At 43.9% G+C, this 24,843-nt stretch overlaps 1 protein-coding gene across 3 annotated transcripts in view; it reads right to left on the reverse strand.

The window, feature by feature from the left end:
- Positions 1 to 24,843, reverse strand: part of LOC135216966 (E3 ubiquitin-protein ligase synoviolin-like) — a 313,218-nt gene that overhangs the window by 21,395 nt on the left and 266,980 nt on the right. For all 3 annotated transcript variants that reach the window (XM_064252495.1, XM_064252493.1, XM_064252494.1), the window contains exons 3-5: positions 21,131 to 21,332; positions 5,025 to 5,255; positions 4,617 to 4,716 (exon numbers count right to left, since the gene is read on the reverse strand). In XM_064252495.1, the coding sequence (XP_064108565.1) occupies positions 4,617 to 4,716; positions 5,025 to 5,255; positions 21,131 to 21,332 (533 nt within the window). The remainder of the gene's footprint in view (positions 1 to 4,616; positions 4,717 to 5,024; positions 5,256 to 21,130; positions 21,333 to 24,843) is intronic.

The following is a 24,843-nucleotide window of genomic DNA, read 5'->3' on the forward strand; positions in this document are numbered from 1 at the left end:
TCGCATGATATGTGAGATACGTGATAAAATCCTTTTTCGAGGGTGAAAATTTGGGGGTCGCATGATATGCGAGATCGTGTGTTATGCGAGTATATACCATAAATAGTTTTATATATACTTTCAAGTAATTACATATATAGCTATTTATTTAATTTATTCATAGCAAGTTAAATTCAAATTTTGCAGCAGCAACACCGTTAGTCTGTGTAGGTGACTAGACTCGGCCCCCAATGAGAGCGTTAGGAAAGACTTAGCACACACTCCTCATTTTGTTTATATGCTTATGTCCATCAGAGGGAAGGAATGAGGACTCTGATAACGTAACATAATTATTTTGTAAGTATACTTAGGAAGCAGACCCTCTCTCAAGGATACTTTATTAAACCTAATGGCTACTTCAGCAGCGTTACACTTGTAGATTCTTCTCTATTTTACGAATAGCGGCTTTTTCCGTGCTACTTTAACAGGCTAGTAGAGTGCCTATAGAGGTCATGATCAAATACAGTGTCAAAATAGGTGTATATATTTGAATTTACTTGATAAACTATGATACCATAGTCATCAAAGTCATTAACAATTTTCTCTCTATCTCTTTCTTAAAGCGAGCTTTCGTCTGGAGCTGCCAGACATCCTTGGGCTGGGAAGCCGAGGGTGGACAAGATCAGTCCACCCTCAGCTTCCCAGCCCGAGGATGTCTGGCAGCTCCTGACGAAAGCTCGCTTTAAGGAAAGAGAGGAGGGAGAGGAGAGAGAGAAGAGAGAGAGCGAGAGAGAGAGGAGAGAGAGGAGAGAGGGAGAGAGAGAGAGAGAGAGAGAGAGAGAGAGAGAGAGAGAGAGAGAGAATTTAATGACTTTGATGACTATGGTATCATAGTTTATCTGTAAAATCCAAATATATACACCTATTATGACACTGTATTTGATCATGACCTCTATAGGCACTCTACTAGCCTGTTAAAGTAGTACGGAAAAAGCTGCTATTCGTAAAATAGAGAAGAATCTCTACAAGTGTAACGCTGCTGAAGTAGCCATTACTTTTAATAAGGTATTTTGTAAGTAAACATAAAAATTCATTTTATTATAAAAATGTCATTTCTATATACATAGCTGAATCCCACATTGACGGGAAGTGGGATTATATCACAGAAAAGCTGCTGGCATTGAAAGCAATGTGCGTCGTTCCTTGTTCCTTGTTAACTACGACCCTGCAGTATAAACTGCTTCTGGCTGGTACTCAACTTAACCTGTAGTTGCGCAGCGGTACAGCCAAGGGTAGTCTCTACTAAAGAGGGAGCTTTGTATCAGAGGAGTGCTCCGATCACTACCAAAGCATCAGTGGAACTTGTGCAGATAAGGAATTATCCAATAGCTAGCAGAACTTTTTAAGGTACCCTTGCCCTGGGTACAGTACCAAAATAAAAATAACCAGATTATGTTGTCACCTACACTGAAGTAAAACCACAACCCATCCACTAAGTGCTGGGTGCTCCAGGTCATTGTACCAGCTCCCCAAAATTTGACATTTCACTACAAGGTGAAGGCTCCCCAAAATTTGACATTTCACTACAAGGTGAAGAGGAAGTAAGGGAAAATCTTATGCTTCCTTCCATGATACCATGCCAGAAAATAAAATTTGGAAGTTACTGCCAAAAAACTTTAAACACTGTTCAAACTCCCTCAAAATTATGGTAAATGAAGAACGATCATACTACCAGTAGGTTGATTGACTAATGGATGTAAGAGATATATAGTGCTTGAAAGCTACTGAGGTAAAGGGTGTGCTGACATCTTTAGCTTTCACTAGAAGGACTAAAATGCTTATGCTAAATCTGAAAGTATCTCAAAAGATAAAGTCTATTAGGATAAAAGGCAAGATGATCTAATCAGAGGACAAGCTGAGCTCTTGGCCCAACACCCTGGGTTATAGATGGCTTGGGACTTCTGGCTTTTTCAGACAATATCATACCATCCAGCTAGGCAGAGAGCTATCTATTCCTCCTCAGAGCCAACGAGTGCTTCAGGTGCTCAGAGAATGAGCTGGTGCCAGATTGCAGTTGCTGCCATGAGTTCTAATCAGAGGAAGAAACTAAAGCTTGCCATTATATCATAGGTTCTGGATGGCCTTTGAACCTGAACATTCAAGCTGGATAGAAAACTATTCTTCCTCAGAGCTAGGAGTGCCATGAGAGAAGGTGCCAGCCAAGCTGTGAACTTATGTGTTGTCTGGCACTCCTGGAAGACATGGATGTCCATAAAAAATTTTCCAAACTCAGCATATGCACTGTTCAAGTACAGATCTCAGCTGTTGAGACTATCCTCTTGCAAAGCCCATCACAGATAAAAATTCTCTCCTGCTACATTGTACCCTTTCACTTAAAACAATTCTGGAAAGGAAAGGGTTATAAGCATTTAAATTTACTAAAAATTTGCTGTAGTCACGAACAATTGACTGCAAATTTGCTTTCTGGCGAAATATGCAATAAACTTAAAACCAAGCAATATATACTGATCCTTCTGTCAGTTAAACCAGACAACCATATTGCAATCCATCCCTCAGTGTATAACTTACAGAGAGTACCAGGTCCAGCTTCCCTCAGCTGATGTGCTAACAGATGACAAGGAGCATGGCCAAACTGCACTTTTGACAGTGCCATCACAAGCCTACAAACCAATGCAGCTCTGGGTGCAGGAGTCCTGAATAGTAAGAGGAAAGCCATGGCAAGACAAAAATACAGAACTAGAAGCTGGAAAACCTTCGCTACCCTTTAGAAGCTGAGGCACTTCCTCGAGACCTGATGAATCGGCATGCTGAACTAGGGTTCCTTAATATCTATAGAAGCCTGAAAGTCTCTTTCCTGATTAAAGTGAGAGACAAGAGGCTATGGTTTCTATCCTGAAAGGGATCTGGTCGGTTGAAGACACTCATTCAATGGGCCAAGGTCAATGATTAAGCACCAATCAACTGCCACCTTTGATTTCAGTTAAAGAAACTGGAGAGTCATTCAATGCCACCTTCAAATCACTTCACTAAAAATGACCTTGCCATATTGTCCAAAGTTTGAAAGCTCTTAAGAGCCATAACAATAGGCATCAAAACCTACTGGCTGCCATAGGAGTCTCAGCCTTACCTCCAGAATTGAAAACTGGTAACCCTCACTCAAGTCTATATCTCAAGGCTCTGCTTCCATGACCCATGATCAACAGAATTTTTGGAACAAGCTCCCCAACTAGAAAAGAAGTCTGGGGGAGCAATCAGTTTATTCCCTACTTCCTACGGCTGAAAAGGGGGGCCCTGCTATCTTCTCTTGATAGTCATTAAAGTTGATCAGCATTCCTGGAGTCCTTTGCTGGCTGTTTCTAAAGTAGAATATAAGCTGGGTGGGTCAGTTGCTGCTCCTCTTAGATGAAATTTTGCACTGGAATCTGACTGGGGTTGCATATCATCCCCAGCCCCTCACAGCAGCATTGGTTACAGTCAAGTACAATTTTTTGACCTAAAGGGAGTAAATGAGTTAGTAGTATAGGATAATTATGTAAAATCCATTGAATGGAATAATGCTTTAAGGACTGGGGGGGGGGGGGGGGGGGGGGGTATACTTAAGGCTCTTTGCAGTAACTTTCTGGCCCCAAGCTATAACCACTTTCATTATTCTTACTGTATCTTTGTTCATATTCTATTTCTTCCATTATACTTTCCAACCTCTCCTAACAATTGTTTCATATTGCAACTGTGAGGTTTTCCTGTTTCACCTTTAAAACCTTTTTACACTTGGTCTCCCTTTCAGTGCTGAATGACCTCATAGGTCCCAGCAATAGGCTTTTAGCCTAAATTTTATATTCCATTTATATTAATGCCTTTAGACAATCCTGAAAATAGCCAAATTCTAGGAAATTTTACTGAGCCATATTCAGCATTGTAAACAAGTGAAACACAAAGCAATTAAATGACAAGGACATATGGATCCCTGGGAGACTTACACAAGACAGAGATTACTCTTCTTTTGTCTGTTTAACTAAAGACTCAAGTACCTTGAACATAAGAAGACCTAAATGATATATATATATATATATATATATATATATATATAATATATATATATATATATATATATATATATATATACATATATATACATATATATACACATATATAATATATTATATATATATATCTATATATATATATATATATATATATATATATATATATATATATATATATATATATATATATATATATACATACATACATACATACATATATATGAGTGATGGGTTTGTAATTAAAAAGAAATCAAAGTTATTTTCTGGTGCTGTGCAACCTAAATTCTAATAGCAAAGTAAACTGGGTCATATGTGCAACATTATAGCTGGTTGTTAGTTCATACCTGTTAAAATAACTTGCATATTTTATTTTCATGTTAGCCTAACTCCAAGCAATTGCAGAATTGTAATCATTATAATGAAGAACAAGGTGTATACAAGATTATGTAATTATATTAACTTCCAAATATTGTATCAAGATTTTTAAAAAAATGAAGAATTGAACTTTAGGTTCATACAAAGATGATAACTAAATCTAGGGTAGTCGCATCTCCTGAAAACTTCATGTCTTACCTCATAGTTAAATACATAGGCCTGATGATGAATAATGGGAAGGTATGAATTCGGATCATTATAATCATGAATACTGCATAAAGTAGAACTTTGAACAAACCTGGAAGACAATTTAGAAAAAATAATTAACAGAGCTTGACTAACAAATACAATATAAAAGGTTTTATCAGTTACAATCAATAGTTACCAGAGTTAATCTACCAAGTTTAGTGTAAAAAAATATAAGCAAGCTAAATTTCAAGACTTCAACAGCACTCCAAAAGTAAAAAAATAATTTGTTTTGCAAGATATGCCCTGGCATATCTTACACTGATATTTTATTCAGTATAAAATTTAACTATAAAAACAAGAAGGTTAACTTGGATCCTGCAGTTACAGCATCCAAATAACTTGAGAAAAAATACTTACCCATACATAGTTCTGTATACAAGAGATACATTGCTTTATTCTCCCATGGATTTTCTGACTGTAGATCAATTGTATGGCACACATATTTGACTCCTATATTTAATGCCACAGTTAACAATATGGCATACTCAAAGCCAAACACAAGTTGCACTGATGCTCCTCTTGTGATTGTCGACAGATAAGCATGACTTACCAACACTAAGTCAAGAAGACTCAACAACAACAGTAAAGCTGGAAAAACGTAAAAAATTAGAGCTTAATTTTAATTAGTCCAGCTACAAAATATAAAAAACTATAAAAAGTTAACAATGAACCCTAAACTTACAAAAACATGGCAATATGAAAAGTTCAAAACTAGCTTCCCCTTAGAATATATACAAATTTTCATATTTATTTGGATACTTACCTAATGTTAAAGTTAGCTTATATCTCTGCGCTTATTAGGCGAGTCGACATTCCAACAATAAATCAAATGGCTGCCTGATGACTCAAGTTCACCTGTCCTCCACTAGGTTATTCTCATGATTTAACTCATCAGAATTCTCCTTGACAGCCCACTAAGTTCCCACATTGTGAAGTGGACAGTGGTTAGTGCAGTTACGACAAAAATCTGCTCAACCAATCAAGCTAAGGGTTTTTTGCATGAAACCCAAAACATTCTTACAGAGACTCTTGCCTGACAGGTATGTTACTCGCCGCCATCAAGCTATAAGGATCATGCGAACTGGGTGGCATTGAGCAAGCACCTGGGTGGCGAGAACTAACACTGTCTTCTCAACGCATTCCAGTCTTCGAGATCAAAACCTCGCAAGAAGACTGAACGGGGACCTCCTCTTTGTCTCTCCTTGTGAACGATCTTGTGAGACCGTCAAGTCACTCTTTGAACCTGAGCGAGTGCTAATAGAAACATAGCTGGAAAGGGGCAAGACACCTGCAAGACTCACCCCTTTCTTCTGTCCTGCGCCTGAATCGTGACAGTGAGAATACTCAACGTCGACAACTCTGGATGCACACTAACCCAAAGATTTGTGAGCATTCAGGGAAGCTCGCGAATGAGCGGCCAACGCAGAACCTCTAGGACTAACAACAGGTGCGGAAAGCGCAGTTTTCTGTGGCTCCCGTTATGCTAGACCCTGGGGATAACGTAATACTTCCTATTCCCAAAGGAACAGGAGAGCCACAGAAGACCCACCTATCTCTCCAGTAGGAGGAGGCATACCCTTAGAAGTCCCATGATGAGACTTCTTAGGGGGAGGAGAAACAACCAACTTCTTTGGCAGGTGAGCCTTAGAAGGAGATGGAGAGGAGGCAGCAGATGATGATGCAGCTGAAGTCAATGATTAAGACAACGAAATCTTACGAGCTCTCTTCTTATTCGGATTCTTTGCCAGTTTCCTCAGGATGGTGGTGAGATTCCCCCATCCAAGGAGCAACAAGAACAGCAGGAGCAGATGTAGGAGCTCCTCACGCTAGAGGAGGAAGCTCTACAGGAGCCCCAACCACTGGAGGAAAACCCTATGTGGGGGTGGGGGGGGCCTGAGGTACAGTAGGAAGAACTATGGCAGGGGGTGACATCACAACAAACCCAGGTGGAGGTGGCACTGCAGGCTGGGTTGTAGGCATATGGGTGAAAGAGTCATGTTCGTTGGGTGATGGGTAGACACCATTGTCAGGATTGACACAAATCTATGCATATTCACAGTTGTCAATGTTGCCACCACTGCTGCATGAGTCACAGGAGTCACAGGAGTGCCAGATTAGTGTGACACTAGGCCTTGCAATGAGGGAGTGCCAGGGAGGCCTAGCATCAACCAAGCATCCTACAGATCCCCAGACTGTGATGCCGCCACACCTGAGGAAACGAGTCGGATTAGTAGGAGTCCCTCCTCGCCCAGTGGGAAAAATATTCCCTTTGGAGTGAGAAGAGGCCCCTGGAGAGGTCGTCCTGGGCACTGGCACCCTCCATCTTCCTCACCTGACGAGTAAGACGAAGAAGCAGAGGGAGAGATTCCCCTTGAAGGGGATATTGCAAGAAGAGGAAGCTTGCTGGGAGGAAGGATGACGAAGGGTTAGCCACTACGGGCATCATCGGGCATGTTACCCACAGATGAAGTCCCAGTGGCCTTCCCCAATACCTCCTCCTCCGCTCAAACTTCTCCCACTGCTCAGACAACCTAGAACACAACTCAGTATAAGTCAGTGATCTAGAACACTCATGCCCGCAGCATTTAGCGCAAAGGGTGTGAGGGTCAACATTGGGAAATGAGCAGAAGTTACTGAATTTCTTGCTCCCTACTTCCAGGCATATGTGCCAGGAGGCGGAGGGCTTACTCGGCATACTAGATTCATGGGTTTGCATGATTCAGATATTACAAATCACACACACACACAATTAGTCATAAAAATCAATCAGCAATGAAAGATTCACTGGTAAAAGTGAAAACAATTCAACACCAGTCTGGCAGAGAGGTGGAGACATGTTCTCACTTGACGGCAGCCAAAAGCAAATTTAGAATGTTTATGTCTAGTTGGGACGGGACTCCCAATTACCGGACAATATATAACTGCAAAACCACCTTGTTTGAAAGTTCAACGGCTGATTTCCAGCTTTTGCTGAAAGTGATTCCTAGTGTAAAGGACCAAGAGTTTGTATAATGAGTAGAAATGATTGTATTTTGCCAGACCAAATTTTGGGACCTACCCAAAATCTTAAGAAGTTAATCTGAAGTAAAAGCACATTTAAGTCCTTAGTAAAAACATATGCACAACTACAATTTTACACAAATCCTATCTCAAAAACTGAATATCTAACAGACTTTCCTCATAAATATCTTCATCTCTCCAACTGCACAGGCAGTCTGTACTTAACTGAAGAAATAGTGCTTTCCTTTCATTTTCCTTTCAATAAACCAACTATACTCATCTGATCTTAAAAATGTTATTGTTATAATACAATTAAGTTTGTTCATACTTACCTGGCAGATATATATATAGCTGTATTCTCCGAAGTCCGACAGAATTTCAAAATTCGCGGCACACGCAGTGGGCGGCCAGGTGGTAGTACCCATTCCCCCCGCCGCTGGGAGGCGGATATCAGGAACTATTCCCTTCCCATTTTCTATTCATATTTTATCAGTGCCACTGTCTCCTGAGGGGAGGTGGGTGGGCACAATTATATATATCTGCCAGGTAAGTATGAACAAACTTAATTGTATTATAACAATAACATTTTGTTCATGAAACTTACCTGACAGATATATATAGCTGAATCCCACCTTCGGATGGTGGGAAGAGACAGAATAGGATTTTTGGGAAACTAAATTAAGTCGATGATATACATCTTGGTTCCTCACCTGTTAGCATAGCCGACTTCGTGATTACTGTCACCAAAGTCTGCTTCTGCGTTACTAGAGTTGCCAGCGAGGTAGAGACCTGTAATGCTGGTGCGCTCTAGATGATCTGTCAACGGGGGCGTGACCACAATGTGACTAGACCATATGACCATACTTCTGAGGGCAACGAAGCTAAAAACCACCACCTGACCTAACCTATCAAAGTTAGTTCCATAACTTCTAGGCTAAAGAAAAGGAACGCGCCTCAAGCGACCAACCCTTCAAAGTTAAAAGCACACCTATCCCTTTTCTATAGGATAGGATTCGTGTTGCTTGCTGCCCCTAAAAATGTTAGTTATTATACAATTAAGTTTGTTCATACTTACCTGGCAGATATATATATAGCTGTATTTCTGACGTCCGACAGAAATTTCAAAACTCGCGGCACACGCAGTGGGCGCCAGGTGGTAGTACCCATTCCCGCCGCTGGGAGCGGATATCAGGAACCATTCCCATTTTCTATTCATATTTTTATTAATGTCTCTGTCTCCTGAGGGGAGGAGGGCGGGCACTTTAATTATATATATCTGCCAGGTAAGTATGAACAAACTTAATTGTATAATAACAATAACATTTTGTTCATGCCACTTACCTGACAGATATATATATAGCTGAATCCCACCTTCGGATGGTGGGGGAAGAGACAGAATAGGATTTTTTAGGAAACTTAAATTAGTAGATGATATACATCTTGGTTCCTTACCTGTTTGCAAAGTAGACTATGTGATTACTGTCACGTAAGGCTGCTTTTGCTTAATCACAGAGTTGCCAGCCAGGTGGAGACCTGTAGTGCTGGTGCGCTCTGGATGATCTGTCACGGGTGCGAGACCTCAGCGTGACAAGATCATCGAGGCCATACAAATGAGGGCAACGAAGCAACTGACCACCACCTGACCAACTATTCACAAAAACCCCTTAAACTAACTAAAGGATGGGAGATCTTCACATAAGACTCACCACAACCTAAAAACACAACAACCTAACTTAAACCTAACTAAGGGATAGGGAAGAGCTACTCCGGACCCCAATACTGTGTCCGCAGAAACGTATGGCCCCAGGTGCATTACAATCGTCATAGATCGTTCTCACATCCCTTAGGTAATGTGAGGCGAAGACGGAGTTACTCCTCCAAAAGGTGCAATCAAGGATGTCCTTGATTGACATGTTCTTTTGGAAGGCAAGAGAGGATAGCGACGGCTCGTACTTCGTTCGCTTTTACTCGGAAGAGGCTCAAATCAGTCTTCTGGAAAGATGAATGAGCCTCCCGAATGGTGTCCCTTAGAAAGAAAGCAACAGCATTCTTCGATAAAGGTAACTCTGGTCTCTTTACAGAGCACCAGAGGTTACCTGAGGGACCTCTTACCTCTTTCGTTCTATGCACGTAGAACTTGAGAGCCCTGACCGGGCACAGGACTCTCTCGGTTCTTGGCTTGGCCCACCCCCAGACTTGACATACCCTTGATCTCGAAAGTCTTCGGCCAAGGGTTCGAAGGATTTTCATTCTTCGCCAAGAAAGTTGGGTTCAACGAGCAGGACAGCATTGTCCCCTTTGAATCCCATTAACTTGCTAAACGCTTGAATTTCACAAAACTCTCTTAGCCGTCGCAAGAGAAGTTAGGAAAAGAGCCTTCCTTGTCAGGTTTCGAAGAGACACTGTCTGAAGCGGTTCGAAAGTGCTCGACATAATGGAATTTAAGGACTAAATCCAGGTTCCATGATGGAGGTCTCATTTGAGGAACCTTCGAGGTCTCGAAAGACTTTAAAAGGTCATGAATATCCTTGTTGTCAGACAGGTCGAGGTCTCTGTGCCTAAAAACCGCTGACAACATGCTTTTATATCCCTTGATGGTAGGGACCGCTAATTTCTGCACATTCCTGAGAAAGAGCAGAAAATCAGCTATCTGGTTCACAGAGGTCGAGGAAGGAGGAAACTCCCTCCTTTTTACACCATGCCCTGAAGGAAGCCCACTTCGATTGGTAAACAGCTCTTGTGGAAGCACGTCTCCGCATGTGCGATTGATCTCGCTCGCTGGGGGGGCCCTTTTTGAAAAACTCTCGCTCTGGCCAACTTTTTCGATATCTGAACGCAAGTCAGACCAACAGAGCGGAGAGGTTTTTGGTGAAACCTTTCGAAGTGAGGCGGTTTGAGTCGATCTTTCCTCCCGGGCAATGTCCTTGGAAAGTCTACAAGGAAAGACATGACCTCTGTGACCATTCTCTCGCTGGCCACATCGGACGATCAGGTTAACCTCGTCCTTCGAGGCGCACACTTCCTCGGACTTCCCCCAGAATCTTGAATGGTGGGTGATAGCGTATAAGTCTAGGCCGTCCAATTCCAAAGCAAAGCTTCTACCGCGATTGCTTCTGATCCAGGACCCGGGGAGCAGTAAGAAGGAAGTCTCTTGGTCCTTGACGTTTTTGCACTCCTGCAATGAATCTCGTCAGGATAGTCACCTTTTTTCTTCTTTGCCCACAGCAGAATCTCTCTCGCTAGGGAAAACACGTGTCTGGAGTGTGTTTCCTCCCTGGTTTTTAAATTAAGCGAAAGTGCTGTGGTATTGTCCGAGTTTATCTGAACAATCTTGTTCTCCAAACTCTTTTCGAAGAACTGCAGGGACAGAAATTACTGCTGCCAGTTCTTGACATTTAATATGCCAGGCCTACCTGTCCCCTCTCCAGGAGCCTGACACTTCTTCCCCCCTAGTGTTGCTCCCCATCCTGTGATGGAACGTCTGAAAACAACACTAGGTCTGGGCTCAGAGACTTAGGGACCAACGCCCTCTTTGAGCTTCTGAGGGTGCAAACCACCATCTTAGGTGGTTCTTGATTTGAGCGCTATTCTCACTATGGCATTGAGATCGTCCTTGGCCTTCCACTACGTCCGCAAGGAAAAATTGGAGAGGCTGATGTGCAGTCTTCCCAAAGGAACAAACCTTTCTTAGCGAGGGAAATTGGTCCCCAGCAGACTCATCCATTCCCGATCGCGGCATCCTCTTTCCTTAAAAGGCTTGATGATCTTTCTAATCCCTAGCCGCCTGACGTTCCTGGGACGGTCTAACGCTCGAAAGCCCACTGAATCCACTGAATCCCCAGATACACGATGGACTGTGTTGGGGTCAGATGCGACTTTCGAGTTACCAAGAGTCCCCGGGACTTCGCTAAGGCTAAAGTTGAACTGCGAAGTCCTTCCAAGACACTTCTCTCTCGACGACGCTCTGTCAGCCCAGTCGTCGAGGTACAGGGAAACTCTTATTCCCGAGATTGTAGCCACCTCGCTACGCCGTTCTTCATTACTCCGGTGACCAACCATCGAGACCGGTGGTCAGTCCCGAACACATAGCTCTGAACTGCCATACTTTTGTTGTCTAAGACAAACCTTAGAGACTTTCTTGAAAGAGGGTGGGCTCGGGAATGTGAAAGTACGCGTCCTGCAAGTCTAAGGATAACCATCCAGTCGCCTGGTCTCACGCTGTACCCAGACAGAATTAGCGTCCTCATCGTGAATTTGTTCTTGTTTTTTTTTTGAGGGGGATTTTTTTTTTTTTTTTTTTTCCACCACTAAAAGATGAGCCTGCTTACATCTAGAACCTGGACGCCAACCTGACGACTTGCTTAGTAGCTAGGCAGATTCTTTGTTAAAAACCTGGCGACCCAGGTCCGCGACTTGTTCCACCGCTCTTTTGTCGATCATCTGCGAAGGAGATCGACAATACTTTCTTCTTTTCTCAAACCTGTAGGATGGATAAGGTCTCTGGGGAGTCGTAGAAGTGGAGGAGGCAGATCTAAAAAGGGATCTTGTACCCCTGCTCCAAGATCTTGAGGGACCACGTCCCGGTCTCTCTCTCTCCACGCTCCCGCAAAAAACTTCAGTCTGGCTCCGACCTGGTTCTGAAGACATGCTTCTCATTTGGAAGGCTTGTCTAAAGGAAGCTCTTCCTCATGACAACCCTCTCCCTCGCGGAGCTGCTCTCGAGGGGGAGCCCCACGAAAGGGCTTTACTTTCGTCCGGCGGTCAAACCACAGCTGACGAGGTTGAAGTACGGCTGACCGTCTTGTAGACTGGGCCGAAAAGGTCCTGAGTTGGCCTTCTCCTCATTTGTAAGCTGGTCGTCAGGTCTCTTTACCAAAGTCTGGGGGAAGAGATTGGTTCGAAAGAGGCGAAACCAGCAAATCCGCTTTTCTGAGCTGAGCACCGAACGATCTGTGAAAGTTTGGCAACAGCAAAAGCTCTCATTTTTAATAAGGCCGTTCCAAAATTGAGATACGAGCTCCTCCGAACCATCCTGACGCTTTGTCCATACATTCTAACGACACTGGACAAGCTCCCCATACTGATAGTTCTGGGCTTCTGTTACCTCGCTTGCATATCAGAACAAATCCCAACACCAGTCCAAGGAAGTTGAAGACTTCCAGCCGTCCTGAGCAACCCTTCAAATGATGGTCAGTCTCCGACGCGGTCCATGTTACCTTAGCAGAGGGTAAAATCGACCTCCTCTGCAAATCCACTCGGCTTGGCAGAAAATCTCCTTGAGCCGAAAAGGGAACGAAATCCCACTTCATCTTTGGTTCTATACCAAGATGCCCCCTTTTCCACTAAGTTCTAGTTTGGAGGGCAAGGCGAAGTCTCTTCCTTGGTCTCCTCCTTCGTACCCATCCAATCCTGGACTTTTTAAAGCACGTTCGTTGAGAGAAAGTTTTCATCTCTCAAACTACTCCGGGTTTTTGCCATTTTAGATGAAGAAAACTGCGAAGGAGGATACCTTGGGAGCTGCGGGCTGAATTTTCTTCAAAGAGAAGAGCGCAAGAGTCCGTACGAGGACTTATAGTCCGAGATAGACGGGGCTGTAGCAGGTTTCCTCTTCACCGATTCAGCCAACTACTTACATAGCTCTCCTTCTTCTCTAAACTGGAAGAGGAGACCGTCTGGTCAGGAGAGGGCGTCCTGATGTCAGGTCTTGGCTGATCAATGACCCCTATCCGTGCTAGAGGCAGCCTTATTTGGGCTTCTTTCTTTATGACGCTTACTGCTCGATGAAGGTAAGAGCGGCCTGAGGAGGACGAGCGTCCTCCAGCGCCTTCCGCAGGCAGTCTCACCTGCCCGAGAAGCGTCCTTACATTTCTTCTTCGCTGTCATACGTGCCCTTGCGCGTAACTACGTCTGGGTGAAGACTTCTTGGGCAGAATCCCAAAAACGCGTGAGAGCCTGAAACGTCCTGGCGGCTTCCTGCCAAGCGCCTGCCGAAGCGGCCTGGTTAGCGTCCTGCCGAGCCGTCCTGTCTAAAGAAAAAGCGTCCTGGCGAGCGTCCTGACGAACGTCCTGCGACGTCCCTGCCAAGCGTCCTGACGAACGTCCTGCCTACGTCCTGCCAAGCGTCCTTGACGACGTCTTGACAAGCTTCCTTACGAGCGTCCTGAGCCGAACGGTCCTCGTAAGAGCGTCCTCCTCAAAAAAAGCTCTGCGTAACGTCCTTCTAGAGGACGAACGAGATCGGCGAATCGCCGAAGGAGAGAGATTCGGCGAACGAGACAAGTCGGTGAGAGAAGGAGACCTGCTTAGAGTCCTCTTGACAGCATCTAAGGTCCTTCCTCCTCCGCTTAGGCGCGACTGCTGCTGGGCGAGACGATCTGAAGAGGCCTATAACGAGGATAGCTGTCCTGAAGGGACGAAAGAATGTTCTTCGTTGGGGAAAGAATGAACAGAGAAGCAGGACTGATCCTGTGAGAAGACGAGGGGCTAGGGGAACGCCTCCTTCCTTCTCACAGGTACAGCTACCTGCTTCTCAGGTATACGGCCGCCTGTGCACGCAACCTAGCGTCCTCATCGTAGGAGATCCTACCTCTCTTCATGATGGGAAAACACGTCATACGCGTCCTCCGACGAAAGCGGCGAAAGAGGACGTGAAGCGCCTCCGCACGAAACGGTCCTTTTCAAAGACGAGAGTCTCTCCGAGCGCTCCACCCCTTGCGGCGTTGTAGGACGCTTCGGAGGACGAAAAGCACCTTATCAGGACGCGCGCTTCGTGCACGGTCCCTTGGCAGCCTGGGTCTTTGCTACAGGTCCTGCCGAAGGGCGCCAATTCGGTGGGACGCCCCCGTACCCTCTTTGCGCTTTCGCTACCTACTCCCTGGGGTCTTAGGGAAGTCTGATAGGGTCTAGGCCTATAGGCATTATGGGGCCGATCTGACGCCCCCCTCGCACACACTGGGGGCAAGATCACAACTCTTGCACCCGAGCCAGTTTCTAAGGCTTTCACTTTGGTCTCCAGAGTGGCGAAGAGACTCTAAAATCGAGAGAGCGCATTCTCTCTCCCAGACACAGAATCAGAGCCCGAAGGCACAACAGGTTTCGTGGTTGTAAACACTACAGGTGTTAATGCAGGAGAGATGGTTAGTCTTACCTTTGAAGAACCACTCCTGGAGGAAGAACTCCTGATCCTATCCCGCGCTCCAATTTTAAGTCGATAGGACTCATAAACTCTCCATTCATCATCGGTCGATTTCTCACGTTCATTGCACCAATTATCAATCAAACAATTAAGCCCCCACAACTCATCATACTGTGTGGGGTGTCTACCGATGCTTGTCGGTAGCCTCACCTTACAATCAGCCCTCACACATCACTCTAACTCACAACACTTGATCCAGACATATTCTTTATATAGAAAATGCATCCAAAATCAAAAAAAAAACGGTCCACTATCGCGCATGCCAATTCAACATCCAATTCAAATACCAAAAAAAAATCATCAGATACTTAAAAGCGAGTCATTTCCAAAAATCCTGAGGGCAGAGGTCTGTAAACAGATGTTTTACCGACCGGCGACAGAAAAAAATATGAATAGAAAATGGAATGGTTCCTGATTATCCCCTCCCAGCGGCGGGAATGGGTACTACCACCTGGCCAGCCCCCTGCGTGTGCCGCGAGGTTTGAATTTCTGTCGGAACGTCAGAAAATACAGCTAAATATTATCTGTCAGGTAAGTGCATGAACAAATATATCCTACGGATATGTATAGGTCCTAGCGACTTAGTCTCCAAATGTCGTCCTTCACATCCCGTCGGAGTGTGAATCGAAACAGAGTTGCTTCGCTAAAGCGTGGCACTCAGGATGTTACTGAAATGTCCATGCCTGTTGAAATGCTTCCGAGGCCGGGCGCCCTCACCTCTTTTGAGCAGTCATATTAAGAAAAAATCTCAAATCTTTATGCAACATAACGAATGAGACTTCTTAAAAGAACTCCTTGACTATAATTCCAAGGGTGTTCTTGGACTGACCCGAGTCTGGTCTTTTACGGAACACCGCATGATTGTCCGTTGGACGCTCGACTTTACTATAGTTTTTTATCAAGATAAACCTTGAGAGACCCGACAGGGCACAGGACTCTCTAATGCCCTTTGCCCAATATTTTGTGCCATACCCTTGGTCTCCAGCCTTCGGGTCAAGGGTTAGACAGTTTTTTCGTTCTTAATCAAGACGGAAGGCTTAGAGGAACAGACCGCATTATGTCCCTTTAAAGCTAAAACCTCTGAAGGATGGCTAAAGCTCAACTAAACCCTCTTTTGCCGTGGCTAAGCATTTAGAATGTTAGCCTTTTCTGGTCACGTGTATTAAGTTCGCAGAAGGATAGGTTCGAAGTGCTTTTGTCATCAGAAACTCGACTATATCTACGTCTAAGTTCCATGCCGGAACCTGGCGATCCGAGAATTTCAAGATCTTCCCAGACCTCAAGATCGTGAAGCCTTTGTTGTTTGACCGAACCGCAATCTCTGAGCTAGAGCCGTCAACAACCTATTTTGCATATTCTACAATGGTTTAGGACTTCTATCTTCATCTTCATACTTCATACGAGATAGGAACCATAAAAGAAATTCACAGGAGGAGGTCGAGTTGGAGGAACATTCATTTCCCTTCACTATCTCCAGAAACGGCCGCACCGGGGGGGGGATTGACACTGAAATAGGCAAGCACTGCTTTGCCTTGCAAGAGACTGCCGATAATCTTTGAAGATCTATCGCTTCTCGATGAGTTCTGAACGCCTTCAGGACTGTCCAGAGATAGATATTAGCTACTTCACTAATGACGATGTAGATTACCCGATTCTCTCGGGAAGGGTCTTTGACAATTCTCTGAATTACCTTACCTCTGTGAAATCCAACCTCTTAGAGGCCACATGGTGGGCGACTAAAGCTAATCCTCTAGGATCCATAATAAGGGAACACTTAAGAGGAAGCTCGCTTCGTCTTCAATATTACGAAAACTTAACGAGGGACCGCCCTCATTCTCTCCTCACTTTCGACATACTTTTAGTGAGATTACTTCAACGTCAGTAGTTTGTTGCCTCGATCGAGAATACCCTCGACGGACGTCACTAGTTTAACGATCACTCTTGGGATCGTTACGTTCCGTGCCCAAGCCATAACTAATTCTCTCTTCTTGAGCTATGAGGAGAGCTAGAAATTATCCGAGATGATTTGGCCACTCGATCCAAACTCATCCTTCGCAGGAACTGGAGAGCCGACCAATTTTGGCTTCCAATTCTTTCAGGCAATGTGCCAGTAACATCTGTTTTCCTCTGTTCGGATGTCTGGCACCTCTCTTCGCTATTACCCGAGGTGATCCTCAAGCGTTGAGATAAAATTAGAATTATTACAGAGAATCTTTGATGTTTTATTCCAATTCTTCGTGAGGAAAAATTGTAGAGGTCTGAAATTGCTGTTTATTAAGGAAAACAAGCTTCTCTCCAGCGGAAATGAGTCCCCGAGCCAAACTCCATCATTCCCTCACTCAGCCTGCTTCCTTCCCTAAAATAGGCTGCGCTTTGCATAAGCGGGAGAGCATTAGTATAAGTGCTATGCCCGCGTTAGGATTCGTACCAGAATTCCTGTTACCGTGCGGTAAAGCCCGCACAGACAAGTATAAGAGATATCTTGTTTGAAATTTCTAAGTAAACGGACGGCATGTTTCATTCAAATGATTACTAGAAATTTCCTCAACCGAGGCTAAAATCCATGATTTGTAGGGCAGAGAGACGCAACCAGACCGCGCAATGACACCGCTAGCCGGTACTGCGTAGATCACAAGTAACATAGCCTTGTTCATCTCTCCGCCTATCTCTGCCTGAGTTGCCAGCTACTTCCTTTACGAAGGGTAGGTATGAATATCGACAAAAGGAAACTCTCAGGCAGCATATTTAAACGAAACAAATTCCGCTAAATACAGAAATCTGAGTTTGGTGTTGTCGTAACAATACCTAATAGTTATTCTTACTTACTCCGAAAACTCTTTGAAAGGTTGCAGGTGAGTGTCAATAATGCATTGGATACAACAGTTTCTTTCGGCTTCTATCCGCGGACGGTAAATACGATATGCGTATATGTACTTGACCCATCGTTGCAAAATGACGCAAGATAAACTACTACGTAAGTATTGTAGTAATTTGATCATCGAATTTCTCTACTACATCGTTCCCTCGCGAGGAAGGAGAAAGAAGGAAAAAGACTGTCCACGTTCTAATGATGAGACTTTTTAAAGAACTCCTGACACTTTTCCAAGACTCCTTTGCCAAGAAAGGGAGTAATATTCGATAGAGATCATCAAGAGAGAACCGAGGATCGAAAAGGACCGTTCAATGTTCTTATGATATTGGACATAAGACTTCTTGGATCTAGTCTACAAGTCTTTTTCCTACTCCCGATGAAGCCTCTGAAAATGAATGAGCTCTTCCGAAATTTGTTAATGCGTTTATCCGCTTAAACGTAAAACTTAAAATCTATGTCAATGAGAACTACCCCCATTTATGAGGGGTCCCCCACTTGAATGACAAAACGTTTGTATCTTGACAATGGGAAAACGTCCTTACTTGACAAACTAATTAGCACTTTTTGCCTAATAGGGAAAACCCTTTTAACATGACCGAAATCACTCAGAATCCGAATATCTAATCTTCCCGATCTCAGAGAATCGATGAAGAGGAAAGAGGGATCGAAGAAAAATTTGGGTATTTCTCTCCGCTAACTCCGAATCCTTTTTAAAAATTTCTGTAAGGATGTCCTGTGGATGAGTCCCCTGAAAAACCCTCCTCTTGACGACGTTTATAAAGCGTCCAAGCGTCCTAAAACGTCCTGAAACATCAAAATAAGAGCGCCTTCTACAAGTCTTTCTCATCGCAAACGTCCTGCCTAGCTTCCACCGAAGCGTCCTGGCGAATGTGCACAAACAGTCCTCATAAGAGCCTGCCGAGCGTCCTGGAAAGCGTCCTCAAAAAACGTCCTGCGTATCTAAGAGCGTGTCTGAGCAGCACACCAAGTCTTCGGAACGACGTTTTCAGAGAGGAACTCGTTGAGCGCCCTGATGCATGCAAGTCCCCCCCCAGCCAAGAGCGTCCTGGCGATCGACCTTGCCAACATCTCATGTTATGACGAACCGCGTTTTGTCGTATGACGTTGAATATTTTCACGGGACGTCTCATGCGAGTCTCCTGGAGAGCCGCACGCTGCTTCCTGAAGTGTGTGAACACTAAAGGAAGACGGATGGCTTTTGTTTCGTCTTCAGACTGGCCTTAAACAGACCTTTCAATGAACCTTTTTAACAAAGACAGTGCGCCTGTTGCGACAACTTGCGTCTTAGTAATGCAAAAGAACATCTCCAGAAACGCCCTCAGAACAAAGGACGCCGAGCGTCCGAAAGACACCCTCGCAAGGTGTTGCCGGCGTCTGTAGAATGTTCTCTATTATAGGACGTCGAGCCCTCCAAAAAGGCTAGCTCACGTCTAATTCCCTTTCTTATGCCGAACCAGATACATAAGTTGTTTGACTGCAAAGCAGCTTGCCGACGTCAACGTTATCAGCTTGCTTTTCGAAATAAAGTGAACGTTACTAACGTATACGGAGCTCCATGAGGAGAGAGACTAAAACTGAGTTGCTCTCTCCAAAGGGTGGAAATCAAGAAAAGTCCTTTATTACCAAATTCTTTATGGAATGCTAGCGAGGTTGAAACAGCTCTAACTTCATGAGCGTTCACTCGCAGGAGGCTCAAATCACTTCTGGCAAGATGAATGAGCTCCTAATAATGTAATACCATGGATTGTATAAAGTGAGCGTCACATCGCAGGATGATCAAATCACTCCTTCTGGCAAGTTAATGAGCCTCCTTAATATGATACATGAGGTATAAATGAGCCGTTCACGGAATCGCAGGAGGCTCACATCACTCTTCTGGCAAAATATGAATGAGCCTCCTTAATATGTCTTAGGAAAAGAGCCAGTGCATTCTTCGAAAAGGGTACTGTGTCTCTTTAACTCTTCATCCTCCTCGTGACTAGAGAAGAGGACTTGAAGCGTCCTCTTCTCTAAAGCTTCTTTTAGGGGCGCGAGTCCCTTCCGAGAGCCCAACCCCTGTGTGGGGAGGATGCCTCGGAGGACGAGAAACAATCCTTCAGATTTCGTGGCACGTGCTCGATCTTCGGCAGCCTAAGCGACAACAGGACCCGCCGAAAGAAGCCAGATCAGCATGAAAAACCCCGTACCCTCCTCGGCTTTTTGACATCCCTCTCCCTGGTTTTCTGGGAGTCCGACAGAGGTCTAGCCTAGAGGCGTTATGGGCCTGATCTGACGTTCCCGTCCTACGAGAGAAGGACGTGAACGCGTCCTCTTCTCTAAAGCTTCTTAGAGTGCGCGATCCCTTCCGAGACTCCAACACTTGCGCGGGGAGACGCCCTCGGAGGACGAGAAGGCAATCCTTCAAGATTTCTTGCACATGCACGATTCTTTAGGCAGCCTGGAAGCGTCACAAGGTTCTGCCGAAGGGACAGCCAGATCGGTGGGGAGCGCCCCGTACCCTCTTGCGGCTTTCGACATGCCTCTCCCTGAGTCCCCTGGGAGTTCCGACAGAGGTTCCAGGCCTAAGAGGCATATTGGGGCCTATCTGACGCCCCCTACCACAACACAAGGGGCCCCCCAAAACTAAAACACTTCACACACTGATTGGGAGAGCGAGCACTTTAGTCCTAAAGATTACGTTGATGTAATCCTCTAGTCAACACTTCTCTAGGCCCGTAAGTCCATACCCCAGGGTTTGTTGGCAAATAAAATCTACAGGAGGTTAGAAGGTTCATTATTTCTAACTTCTGTTTACTGTGGTGGAAAACTCTGATTCTCCACCTCTAAAATGCGTAACATGAATCCTACTTTCTCTGCCGTAATCAGTCACACTCATTACACTAATTACATTGCACTTATGCAAAGAGAACCATGTAACGCATATATACTAAGCGGTGTCCTACCGAAAGTTCGGTAGCTTCACCTTACCCCAAGCAAGACCCAAAGTCCTGAAACTAGGCTAACTAGCTTCAGACATCAAAATGCAATTAAAAATTTAACGATAGCGTATGCCTAGCCACAAATCCAAGTGCAATAATCGAAAAGAATAATTAGGATACTTAGCCGGCTATGAAGTTGCAAAATCCTAGGCGGAGGTCTGAAACAGTTGTTTACGACCGGCGACAGAAAAAATATAATAGACTATGGGAATATGTTCCTGATATCCGCCTCCCAGCGGCGGAATGGGTAACTACCACCTCGGCCGCTCCACATGCGTGTGCGCGATTTTGAAATTCTGTCGGACTTCGTAGATACAAGCTATATAATATCTGTCAGGTAAGTTTTCATTAACAAACATTAATTACAGAAAAAAAAAAACTCCCTAATTGTACTTACATGTAACTCTGACATGGAATAAGAATGTTATGACTGGGGATCTTTCCATGAAATCGACCCTATAGTCTGCCAGCCAATGGAAAGCCTTGAGAAAGAGCAGTACAGTGAAAAGGGCCACAAACTTTGGAGAGAAATCATCTCGGAAAACTGTGAAAGCCAGGCATGTTTCAGTGACGGCATAAAAAGATCGTTCGATGAGATGCTGTAAATGGAAAAGTGATAATTATAAATAAAATACATTCTGCTTTAAGCAAAATGGTCTCCATTCAAAACCTGTGATCTAATTTATAAATACTAACGTTACTTGCTCATACTAGTGGCTTGATGTATTTTTTACTCTCTGGAAGTTAGCAAATATTAAAAATTTATTTGAAAAACTATCCCATTTCATTTGTCATCAAATTTATTACTTATAGCCTTATCTTTCCTCTAAATCATTTATGATTTAAGATAATTTTAAAAGCAATTTCCTCTCCACTCATAGTGACTCAAGCAACATAAATAACACAGAGAAATGAAACACCTTACAGTGGTTTTAGAAAAAATATCAATACTGTATTCATACTGAGTAATCATAGTATAAGAAAGCTTTCAATGTAATATTATTTTCACCTTTACCTCCTAGAACTGTAAATGCCTGTTCTAAAACACACACATAACTAGGAGTTTTATTAGTCCATATAAAAGCACTGTTTGTTCATGAAAAGGAATTTCAGAAACAAAGAGAAAGAGACAGAATAAGGACTTTCTTAAAAGTGGTTGAGAAGGCTTAAAAAAATAGATTGGTTGGTCAAAAGGGGGAAAGAAGAGAGAATTATGTTGTATGTATGTAATCTTCACACACACTAATAATACATATTTTTACCAACCATTTATTTATTTTTTATGGGTAATGTATTAAACTAACTTTTAAATGAAATTACAGTAACTTTAATTTCATTTAAAAGTTAGCTTAATATTTAGGGAGCATGATTAAGTCATATTTAGTGTTCAGACTCTAGAAGTAAGTATTTCTTAGCATTTTTAGAGACCTTGCCTAACTTATGCAAAAATTCCCCTTGCATGAGAGGGTCTGGAACCTAACCTCGCGTAAGTTGTACGTATATGTACTATCTGTAAGGGTACTAATGTTTAAGATGACTTTGAAATGATAATAATATAATCTTAAAGGTTAATATGGTAGTAAGATAATAACTTAAGGTAAACTTGATGTAGGATGTTATTTGGTATTTGAACTTTAAGATAGGCAGATAAAAGCATTTTTAGAGGTGAATTCTAACTACACGGGTTTAAGCTATTTGTGGGGGGTCTGGTACACATCCCCCGCAAATACGGGGGGGAGTGGGGGGGGGAACCACTGTATATATAAAACTATAGGACTGATTGCATTACTATTTCTCCACAATGTATTAGGCTTCATTATCATTCAACTGATCTTTCCTGTGATTTAATATTAGGCTGTATTGCCACCATACCTTGTTGGGATCCTATTCTATAATCGCTTTTTGTTCTTCTCAACATATGGATTTCTACCCGTTTACCTGTTACTGTATTGCATTCATTAAAAGTGACCCAGTAAACAACAATGTTTATCAATATCCTTTTACTTTATTTTCAATAACCTGAAAACTGAGCTTTTACAATCAGAGGTTAAGCTCAACTACAAATATGTCAAGCCACAACTAGACTAAGATATTCTCAAGGAATTTCCAATAAAGCAGAAAAATGCAAGTTGTCGAAAATTGCATTTTTTCCTAACTATACAACCTGAGGTCCTTTAACAAGAGGAAGGTAACTAGCGGGCGCTGGGACGGTCCGAAGCTTCGAAAAGGGGAGAACGTAGTTAACTGCTTGTCCGATTCGTGCGCTGGACGCCCGGACGGTGAAATCACGTTTGCTTTAGGCCCATGCAAAAAGTTGCAGAAGTGAGGGGTGGCATGATGTGGGACATCTGTAAAGGACCTCAGGTTTTGTATAGTTAGGAAAAATGGCAATTTTTCGACAATTGTCATTTTGGTTCCCGATACGTAATACAACCCTCGGTCCTTTAACAAGAGGAAGACTCACTTCGTGTGGAGGAATCTGAGTCTTTTGGTGACCATACTGTGTTTCGTCCAACCCTTGAGTGGGCCTCCCTTGTCGTAAGAGCAAGGGGAGGGATCCAACTCTGTTCCCGATGGATCGTGGTGTGCACCGCAGGATCAATGTGTCAGACCTCGGGGCCAAGTATAAGAGAGAGCAGCGTATCTCTTCGTACAGCAAGAAGAACTTTTTCCTGTTTTCAAGAGACAATCATAAAATGATTGGTGTGTCTCAATTTGGCATCCAACTTCCTCCCCCTTGTTGGCGAAGTGGTGGATATTTCCTCCTACCGCTACTGAAAGGGATAGGATGGTGCTCTATTGGAAGTATCTCACTGCATCTCGTCCTTACCCAGCATGGGTGCCGACCGTGTCCCTCTACCCCAAGGTAGAGGGAGAAAAAGATGGGAAGAGGACCAGTCCTACACTCTCATTCCTCATCCATTCTTACTGTCACACCACGGACTCGTGCTGTTCCAGCCTGCGATGGTCTGGGTTAACTACACAACGTGTTGACAAACCACCACGGTTCCCAAGGAAAAAGATCCAAGGAACTGTGGGCAATATCCCTGAGTAGCAGGAGTGCATGCGGTCCGTTGGACCAGGCGCCTGCCTCATTACCTGCGTGCCACGGAGAAAGATTCTTTGCGGAACGCGAGAGAATGATGAAGAGGCTGTCCTACACTCATCCTGGGTGTCGAGTTTCTTCAGACAGACTTCCGGCCCCCCCCCCCTCCCCCGCGCCCCCCCCGCACCTTCACAGGACACAGCGCATAGCCTTCGTATCGGGCTGTGACGTCCATTTAGGGAGGGTATTGGTGAGATCTCGAAACCAGCAATCGTCAGTTACCGAATGGTTCTGAGATCTTTTCGCTACGAAGATCGGTACGAAATCGAGCGTCACAAATCCCCATCCCTTTGTGCTTGACTTCTCAAGATAAGTCATGCATTTACCTAAAGAAGAAAGTCAGGGAATATTTCCGTATGACCTATCTCCTCTTCTCGACTTTGGTTTATGTAACGTACTACATACTGACAATCTATTAAGACGAAGTTAATGATTTGCTCTGGAACAACAACCGAACTAAGTCCCCCAGCATAGTTTCGTAACTGACTCGGTGCGCTCTGACAGCTGCGACTTGACTGGTTTCGGAAATCAGTAGAGCAAGTTTTCCAATCGTCCGGGGTAATCACGTGACCTTCGCTCCTTTACAGAGTTGCTAGAGACCAAACAAATAAAATATTTTTGGTTAGTCACCGATGCCGGACGGCGCGGTGATGATTCTCTTAATGCATAATCTCAAAAGGCGAAAGTCAATTGCCTCAAAAGACAAGGTCCTGATGGCCTAGAAAATCTCATAGACTTGAATCTCAGCTTAAGGGAGAAACAACACTATGTGACGTTGAAGACGAAGGTAGGCAATGAATGCAAACTACGTCTTCCCAGCTTGAATCGAGAGAAGGAATCTGCAGATTCTAAACCTGTGCTTATAAATGACTTGAAAACGCTAACGCCGATTTTCATTGATGTCCGTTGGTGCATGAAAGCGTGGCGTTCGTCAGTAATGAAACACAGGGGAGAGCCGCTTGAAGAACGGCTTCTCATTGGCTGAAACGTTTTGGGAAGTAGAG

The sequence above is a fragment of the Macrobrachium nipponense genome, chromosome 7 (genome assembly GCF_015104395.2).
Source record: "Macrobrachium nipponense isolate FS-2020 chromosome 7, ASM1510439v2, whole genome shotgun sequence".
Classification (NCBI taxonomy): domain Eukaryota; kingdom Metazoa; phylum Arthropoda; class Malacostraca; order Decapoda; family Palaemonidae; genus Macrobrachium; species Macrobrachium nipponense.